General features: G+C 36.4%; 1 protein-coding gene across 1 annotated transcript; it reads right to left on the bottom strand.

Annotated features, from left to right (window-relative positions):
• Positions 1 to 5,376: 5,376 nt before the first annotated feature.
• On the bottom strand, positions 5,377 to 9,325 carry LOC128205486 (nucleoredoxin-like). The gene is made up of 3 exons (XM_052907179.1): positions 9,238 to 9,325; positions 6,947 to 7,146; positions 5,377 to 5,517 (listed from the first exon to the last, which is right to left on the bottom strand). The coding sequence occupies exons 1-3, from the start codon at positions 9,323 to 9,325 to the stop codon at positions 5,377 to 5,379; spliced, it is 429 nt and encodes a 142-aa protein (XP_052763139.1).
• Between the last annotated feature and the right edge of the window lie 1,408 nt (positions 9,326 to 10,733).

Raw genomic sequence — 10,733 nt, 5'->3', positions numbered from 1 at the left:
AACACTGTCCAAACATATCACACACACACTTACACTGTCCAAACATATCACACACACACACTAACACTGTCCAAACATATCACACACACACTAACACTGTCCAAACATATCACACACACACTAACACTGTCCAAACATATCACACACATTAACACTGTCCAAACATATCACACACACACACTTACACTGTCCAAAAATATCACACACACTAACACTGTCCAAACATATCACACACACACTAACACTGTCCAAACATATCACACACACACTAACACTGTCCAAACATATCACACACACACACTAACACTGTCCAAACATATCACACACACACACTAACACTGTCCAAACATATCACACACACACACTAACACTGTTCAAAAATATCATACATACACTAACACTGTCCAAACATATCACACACACACTAACACTGTCCAAACATATCACACACACACTAACACTGTCCAAACATATCACACACACACACACACACACACTAACACTGTCCAAACATATCACACACACACTAACACTGTTCTAAAATATCACAGAAAATAACACTGTCCAAATATATCACAGACACTAACACTGTTAAAAAATATCACACACACACTTACAATGTCCAAAAATATCACACACACTAACACTGTTCAAACATATCACACATACACTAACACTGTCCAAACATATCACACACACACTAACGCTGTCCAAACATATCACACACACTAACACTGTCCAAACATATCACACACACACACTAACACTGTCCAAAAATATCACACACACACTTACACTGTCCAAAAATATCACACACACTAACACTGTCCAAACATATCACACACACACTAACACTGTCCAAACATATCACACACACACACACTAACACTGTCCAAAAATATCACACACACACTAACACTGTCCAAACATATCACACACACACACTAACACTGTCCAAACATATCACACACACACTTACACTGTCCAAACATATCACACACACACACTAACACTGTCCAAACATATCACACACACACTAACACTGTCCAAACATATCACACACACACTAACACTGTCCAAACATATCACACACATTAACACTGTCCAAACATATCACACACACACACTTACACTGTCCAAAAATATCACACACACTAACACTGTCCAAACATATCACACACACACTAACACTGTCCAAACATATCACACACACACTAACACTGTCCAAACATATCACACACACACACTAACACTGTCCAAACATATCACACACACACACTAACACTGTCCAAACATATCACACACACACACTAACACTGTTCAAAAATATCACACACACACTAACACTGTCCAAACATATCACACACACACTAACACTGTCCAAACATATCACACACACACTAACACTGTCCAAACATATCACACACACACACACACACACACTAACACTGTCCAAACATATCACACACACACTAACACTGTTCTAAAATATCACAGAAAATAACACTGTCCAAATATATCACAGACACTAACACTGTTAAAAAATATCACACACACACTAACACTGTTCTAAAATATCACAGATAATAACACTGTCCAAATATATCACAGACACTAACACTGTTAAAAAAATATCACGCACACACACACGCACGCACGCACGCACGCACACACACACACACACACACACACACACACACAAATCAGACACTGTCCAAAATATATCACACACAATAACAGTATCCAAAGGGGTCAAATCTGATATCCTGAAGTTTCGCTTGATTTTTATACTATGCTTGTGATATAATAGTTTTTCAGTCTTACATTATAACATGTAAACTGTATTTTAAAAGAAACAATCTCACATAATAACATGTTAGTTTGACATAATGACATGTCAGAGATATAAAACATGTCAGTTAGATATAAAACATGTCAGTTAGATATAAAACATGTCAGTTAGATATAATTTCATGTTCTATTAATATAAAACATCAGTCTCATAAAATAACATGTAAGTTAGACATAAAAACACATACGTCTATCATAACAACATGTCGGTCTGACATAATAACATGTTAATTAACATAATACCTTATTTGTCTGACATAATAACATGTCAGTTGCAAATAATAACATTTTCGTTTGACAAAATAACATGTCAGTTAGAAATTTTAATATGCGTATAAGACATAATAACATGTCAGCGTTACATAACAGCATGTAAATATTATGATGATAATAAAAACACATGTCAGTATGATATAATAACATGTTAGTCTGACATAACTGCATGTCAGTTTTGCATAATAACATGTAAGTCTGACATAACTGCATGTCAGTTTTGCATAATAACATGTTAGTCTGACATATAATTTGTCAGGACATAGGACAGCTGTGTCGTTCCATAGTTGTAGGTCACGATACACCTGTGCGGCTTGTCAGTGGTAACATATAGTTTGGTACGAAGTTTCATGTGAACACCTTGAACGGTTTTAGGTATGGTCAATATAGTGTTCTTTGGTGCAGGTCGACACCAAAAACACGGCCAAAAATAGAAACATACGAACAAAAAACTCACATCTATGTAGTTTACATATATGGTTTATTAATACACATTAAGAATATAAAACAATAATAACTCCGCTTCACACTGCATCCGCCTCCTTTGTCTTTTCGGCCCCTGTAGGTGGCTTCAAACCTGGAATGAAGATATTCAAGGTAATGTAACAAAAAACATAAACTGTGAACTTTTGTGCCGTTTCAGATCTTAAACAATGTGGAACTCAGTACATAAAAATAAAATGGCTTAAACATTAATTATTTCTTGAGTGAAGATTAATATCGAATTGAAATAGCTAAAACATTGAGCTGTTCTCGAGTTTGAATCAGTCTTACTTCTCACATCCCTCTTCTTCCTCTTGATGCCGGCTGTCTGTGCCGGCTCATCCATCTGCGCAGAATGTTTCCCCAGGCCGCCCGGTACGCTCGAAAGCATGATTGTTTGAGGGCCTTCGTAGAATGGATTTAAGGGATCATCTATTATAAAATCTTCATCCGGATCCCTACGAAGAGTGGCATTGTTCTGACTGTTTCTGTCTTGATCTTGCTTTCCGCAAACCACTGTGTTTCGGGTTAACGCGTAGAATGGATTTGAGGGATCAACTATTATAAAGTCTTCACCAGGATCCCTACGAAGAGTGGCATTGTTCTGACTGTTTCTGTCTTGATCTTGCTTTCCGCAAACCACTGTGTTTCGGGTTAACGCGTAGAATGGATTTGAGGGATCAACTATTATAAAGTCTTCATCAGGATCCCTACGAAGAGTGGCATTGTTCTGACTGTTTCTTTCGTGATCTTGCTTTCCGCAAACCACTGTGTTTCGGGTTAACGCGTAGAATGGATTTGAGGGATCAACTATTATAAAATCTTCATCGGGATCTTTGCAAGCTGTGACCTTGTTTTGACTGTTTCTTTCTTGATATTGCTTTCTGTAACCCGCCGCGTAGAATGGTTCTAAGGGATATTCTATAATGAAGTCTCCATCAGGCTCCTCGCCAACTGTGACCTTGTTTTGACTGTTTTCCGCAACACACCGTAAGCCCGGAAAACGCGTTTCTTATGCGACTCGCAAGTTGCGGGATTTTCTCTTTCCTTACGCTGATGGATATTCTTCTCCAGAAACTATTTCTAATATGCACTTCTTCTTTTGTCGCCATTTTTCGCTTACTTTCTCTAAAATATCGAGAGCTGTGATTCGCGTGTCTGACTGCTATTATGACAGATAAACGTCTGTCATGACAACGACGTCATGTCATGACGTCAGTCGAGACTGGTATCTAATGTTGACGTTAATTTTCGTACAAACGTAGAAGAAATTCAAGGAACCGTTCTACGACAATCTTGCAGAAATGACGTTATTTTCAAATGAAGTTTGTTTTCAGTTTTAGTAAGATAAATTTCATTTATTTTTCTTAATTGAAAAAGTTTTATTACCAACACGTGATTGATCAACGTTTGCAATTCAATACAGTTCGATTAGCAATAGATTATATAGACCTTGAACACGCTGATCGGAAGGTGAATTCCCTCATATTATTAACGTTGAAGGCTCAGGAACACAGTTATCTGCCCACCACCCCGCCCCTTTGAACCAGATAGTGATACAGAAAAAAATAAACTTCTTTATTGACTTGGAAATAGACATCGAAAGTGATTTAGGGCGATTTGGGTGTTGCGAATCAAATGTGTAATACCTTATTTAGTTTAGATATGCTTTGTAACGAACAAAATCATTTTATAATTAGTGATCAAACAAGACTACTAAAACGACATCAACGCTGATAAAAGTGCATTATAATTATGATGTTATGTAGGGTGTCTGGCTGTCTTCTTCCCAAAATCGGCGTCCAACAGATCGACGTCGATGTATATTTTCACAAACAATAGCTAAGCGTGATGATATTTTCGTACAATGTGACTCCGTCGTCGACTGTCATTCGCAGGCGGTATGTCGTGGTGAAAAAGCTTTGATTGATTTAGTCGAACGCTGCAATAATGTATTTTATTAAAACAAAAATGAAATAAACTATATGGCGAGGTTATACATTTGATTAATTTGGAATTTTAATTTTACATTAATACTTATTTTTTTACATAATTTTATTGAATTCCATTTCACGTATTTTCGAAAACTTTTACCCTCTCTTAAAGAACTTAAAGAATATATAAAAAGTTAATATCACTGTTCTAATGCAGAGGTAGACACAATATATATTTTAGTATAAAATTCAATATTATCTTAACACTTATTCCAACTGATTCTATAAAAGTATTTGTAATTAAACTAATTATCTTTATTATCAGAATTCCTGAAAATATAGTCAGCTCTATTTGAAGATTTTTATTGCAGCTGCCTTTGAAACGTTTTGTATAAAAATGAAGCCTCAGCATCATTTGAAATGTTGTTCAAAAAATCTAGTCTCGTCCGCATTTAGAATATTTACTTCACAAAGATGTAGACTAAGTTTTCTCCAATTTAAAAAGCAGTGAAATTCTTTAACATATAATCTTCGCTCTTTCTGAATTTTGTTTTACACAGTCATGTTGGTTTGCAGCTCAATTTGAACGTTTTTCACAAAGATGAAATATCATGTGCTCCATTTTAAAAAAGAGTCATTATAATGTTTTGTTTTTTTTTTGTTTTTTTTTCAAAATTAGGGATTTACAGCTCTTTGAAAAGTTGTCTCCGAAAACGAGATATCAGGTCTATTTGAAATGTTGTCTCCGAAAACGGGATAACAGGTCCATTTGAAAAGTTGTCTCCGAAAACGACATATCAGGTCCATTTAAAAAGTTGTCTCCGAAAACGGGATATCAGGTCCATTTGAAAAGTTTCGCATCCACGGTATTTTTCTGAACAGCCACCCGCCCTTTCTTTGTTATGACGTTCCCCTGCCGATCCACGATGATAAGGTTGGGAATGCCAATCAACCCGAACTTTTCGGACATCGAATCCTGAAATAAAATCAAAATAAATGTATACTTTTAAGGTGTTTTTTACTGACTCTGAAAGGTGGACAAGGAATGTCACATTGTCCTTTGCGAATGTCCATGTAGCTGTCCAATACAGCTAGGTGTGTAAGCTTATTTATACTCGCACTCGGGCCTTTCCCATTCGGCGAGTGCTCCGATAAGATTGTAAGTCATTTTATGTTTATTTGGGAGCATTGTGCACAGAGAGAATGTAATCCTGGTTTGTACTACCCTGGTTTGTTTACGTGCAACAGTGTAAGAACTGTCATACGGTATTTGTTTAGTGGTGCGGCGGGAACTCGAACCTGCGACCACTGAATTGACAGTCATGTATGTTACCACTAGACCACGGATCCGCCATACAACTGAATGATATCTGACTTATACGATATGTTCGGATATGTTCGCTTCTAACCCAAATGTTTGTCTCAACGTAGAGTTGCCTCTCCTGCCTCATGCATATTCATTAAAACGAGATTCTGTCTATCAAATGCCCAACGATATGAATGAAGTGTAATGGAAGAAGGTACCGTGGTTGCTGACGATGTAGCGATGAGAGCAAGGTTCTCCATTCCCGCCTCAAGTGAACGGACCAACGACCCGTTCCATAACACCTGTCACAGTCAGCCTCCTCAAGGTCCCGTCCTGCACCACGGTCAGTGTGTGTTTAGCACGTGATGCATTGCGTCATGAATGCTACGTCGAAAGGCAATATTTTTTTTCAAGTGAAAACTTTACACAACGATAACTTAACTTTTTCTGCATCATTTTAAATGAAACATGGCGCAGTCTACGCCGCATATGGAGCCCCGCTTTCGGTCTTTTACAAGTATTTGATTGAGAATTTAGTTTCTTAAAACACTTCGAGAAACCTTTTCACAATACGGCCGTCTGACGGAGCACTGTCAAAACATTATTAACAGGTTTGTTGAAGTGTTTGATGAAACTAATCAAATTATCAATCTTCGGTAATAAAACGAAGGCGGAGCGGCAAATACTGTCCTTTGTTTTATTTAAAATGGTCTAGTAAAAGAAAAATTATCTTTATTATAGGCAAAAAGTTGCCTTCCAACGTAGCATATATATGACGTATTTATCACGTGGTATACACACATCGACGGTGTATTTTATAGTGGACACTCTATTAAATATGGAAAGACCCTATAGAAATTCCTACCTGTTCGTATCTCAGCGCTGCCCATGTCATCTCTTGTAGATATTCCTACCTTAATCTCTCAAAATGAGCGTATCTCAGCGCTGCCCATGGCATCTCTTGTAGATATTCCTACCTTTATCTCAGATTGATCGTATCTCAGCGCTGCCCATGGCATCTCTTGTAGATATTCCTACCTTTATCTCAGAATGATCGTATCTCAGCGCTGCCCATGGCATCTCTTGTAGATATTCCTACCTTTATCTCAGAATGATCGTATCTCAGCGCTGCCCATGGCATCTCTTGTAGATTTTCGTCAAACGATTCCTCGTCAAGGTCAGCGCTCACAAAAACGACCTCAAATTTGTGACCTTGACTCCTTACCCCATTGTAAAATGTCTTCAGTTTTGGGGTGAATTGTCGACATGGCGGACACCAGTGTGCAGAGAAATATATCCCTGAAAAATAATGTTTGAATGTGTATAACAGTGACATGTCTTTGTCAATGTAAGCGCTTTCAACTTTATGAACTGGACGTCTAACCTTGTGTTCAAAGTTCAAATGTTGTTTAGCTTGGGGGGGGGGCAGACATTCGGAGCTCCTCGGCCATTTTTATCGAAAATAACCTCGGATGTATTTGGACGGTTTACATACTGAACAAGTGGTACGTTTAAGTCCGCTGCAAGTAGATCGCGTAGTAATTTTATTTAGCAGTTATAACATTTATGACTTAATTTGTGGGAATCTTAATAATGTTTGCAATAATACACTTCACTGGCAATCAATTTAAACTAAGATCAATAAATACAACTCCAAAACACTACGTTTAATTAATGATATCATTCAAAAAATTACGAACTACTTGAACTGATGTACCGGCATGCATCAAAGGTTGTTTTTGATAAAAATGGCCGATGAGCTCCGAATGGGGGTCAGACTGTCGTCACTTAATACATGCTATCAATACCATTGAATAAGATATTGCTTTTGTTATTATTAAACACTCAGCGTGCTAAGCGTATTGTTGCTTTCAAGCGCGTTTTTGTGATAGTAGAATGACCACTCGGCAAGGTATTTCGTAATTAATAACTATTCGTTAGCTAAACACAGGCAAACAGGAAATTAACCTGTGATCTTGATGTCTCTTATTCACAACACTTCTTTGTGTTAATCAATTTCATATCGGGGAATGAAAACTTGCGAAAATATCATAAAAGCTTGCTGAATTGAAATGATATAAACCTCATACATTTTATATATGCGTTAGGTATAATTTTTCCTATGATGCAAAACAGTAACATAACAAGTTAATTAAAGGGCGATCAAAAGCTATACAAACTATTTATTTATATTAGTTTTTCAAACATCTGCCTTAATTAGAGCAAGAATTCAGCGCTGCCTACAAGAGCTCAGAGATTCGACCCGTGCTGGGATTTTCCCATTATCAATTCACAAACTGTAAAAAGTAGGGGTTTTTTTTCGGAATATTTCCTCAGTCATTTTTTTGGAATAAATTTTAATTGCTGTGCCTTGCAAATTGGGAAAAAAGTTGACTTTTGGAAAATACAAAATCAGGCCAAAGCAGCTAATAAAATGGCAAATATAAATGTTTTAACTTTTTTATGCATACATTATGCTGTTAAAGAGTAATATTTGTCAAGATTTTGTCAATATTTCAACAAATTAATTATTTTTTTATTCATTAACATAATCTGCATATGTCAATTTGTAAATTTTTTGGGAAAATGGACAGTTTTTCGGAAGAGGAAACAACCTTTAGAAGGCAGCAAATTGCACCAAAAAACATCACTGTTCCTCTAAAATTCATTTTTTTCAATGAAGTTTTGGACGAGCTGTATTTTTGAATTTATATAAATAAAAAAGATAACAGTATAACATTTAAGAGCTAGATTGATTCTTATATACTTTACATATTAGTTTGTCCAATGCGTAATAATATAAGGCAGAATTATAATCCTAGATATTATGTCAGATATCCTTGTATGGTAAAACTTATATCATTGCTCAATTCTGAGAACAAATCTCTGTGAGTAAGATAAGCTATATTCTGTACCAAAGCTTTTAAAGCTTTACTCTCACTGACTGAACGTTTTGACAACTCTTTTTATTTTTTGTCTTGGAACGAGCCAATTTATGCGAAAATGCATGGAAAACAGGCAGTGATTGATATAAGACTGCTGACAAAAATCAGATTGCAGATTTTCATATTCGTAAATCGTCAGTAACGCATTTAGCCATAAAACATTACAGTAATTTTCGAACGGAAATATACAAATCTGCGATCTGATTTTTTGTCAGCAGTCTTAGATCACTGGTTTGCAGATATTTAAGCAAACATTGGATTATTCCAAGAGAAAAAATAGAAAAGTTGTCAAAACGGTAAATCTGTGATGAGAGTATTTTCGTGATATTAGGGCGGGGCACAAAGGTACCCGTACCCGTTCAAGTAGCGCTTCCCAACCTCTCTTTTCTTTCTCAATCAACGATTCAAACAATATAATATCATGGGTAATAAATACAATAGTCACCTATACATTCCTCGTCTGTAAAGGCAAATGGTTGCCCATCTTTGATCATATTTCCTTCCAATAGCTGAAGTACACTTCCACTCTCCATCGTGGTAAACTCGCGGAGATCTAGTAATAGTATTGGTCTATAACTTCTGAGACCAGCTCTTAAATAGCGCAGGATTACATGAACACTATATATCGTAAGTATAGGTATCCGTTTTAAAGTCAAAGGTGAACTTGTAATGCCACATAGGTTCGAGTTAAAGGGACTAGACACCAGCAGCCAATTGTATAAAACTCGGATATGTTGTCCACAGGTTATATTTCGGCTAGTGAACACTTTTCAATGATTTGATTGGTTAGAAAAAATTATTGGATAAATATTGACCAATCGATAAACATTTCGGATAACTTTGACCAAACCAAAAAGATAACCGGTTTTATACAATTGGCTGCAGATGGTACGAAAATCGGCAAATACAGTATTTCCACAAAACAAAACTAGAAAAGTCAACACGAGCTAGTATGAGACCGATGATACATAATTTACATGATTTAAATAATATTTCGTCACACTTTCAGCTGAGTTTTTCCCGTTTAAAAATGGTTTCCAAGTTAATTGTGTATATATTTAGCATGAGAAAGTCACGTGATAAGTACAGATTAAATAACCGTCGATATTTTTAAATTAACTGGGATTTACGTGGTAGACAAACCCAGAAAGTATTGAACTGGAAAATTGGCAAAACCTGCATGTGTCGTAAGCGATGTGATACACCAGTAATATTGAATGCGTTGTATACCACGACATCAATTCTATGAAAGTTTTTGACACTTTTCCTCTTTTCGTGCTATTGTAACATCAGCAGGCCCCTATTCCTCGAAACTTCTTAAGCTTAACAGACTTATGTAGCGTATTTAATAAGCCAAAATAATACTTAAATCGAATTTTGATATATGAAAAATGGTTTATTGTGATAACAATAAAGATAGTTCCTATCTAAAGTATAAAAAAAACTCTAAAAGAAGTAAATATTTCGCAAACTATTGAAAAGCAAAAATAGTGAGCTTAGCTTAATCCTGTTTTAATGGACTTCAAGTATGCGCTTCACACATTTCGGTGAACATAACCATGCCCTATGCACGTATTATGGGTGTTTACGGAAAGCTAGAACTTCATCATACGATCACAACCGTTAACGACAATATCTCCATATTTGTTTTATTTCGGTTTTCTGGAAGTTACGACTTCAACTTAGTAAACGATCTCATAGTCCTTCCTCAGAACGGAGGAGATGCCTCAAGGTTCATTCCACCGTACCAACCATCTGGTAAAGTCCAGGTAGTAAAAAAAAGCATATCCTGTTATAAGGGACTTAGGGAGTTTCGAGAAATCGGGGCCTTACATGTGTCTAGTCCCTTTAACGGTATACCATCCAATGTGAAGAATCAGTAGTCTAGCATTAAGACGCTAAGTTGTCAACCTAGTAGTTGCAGGTTCGATCCACCGCCTC

Source organism: Mya arenaria, chromosome 2 (assembly GCF_026914265.1).
Source record: "Mya arenaria isolate MELC-2E11 chromosome 2, ASM2691426v1".
NCBI classification, from domain to species: domain Eukaryota; kingdom Metazoa; phylum Mollusca; class Bivalvia; order Myida; family Myidae; genus Mya; species Mya arenaria.
Note: the sequence above shows the minus strand (reverse complement) of the source record. Positions and strands in the feature narration are given on the sequence as shown.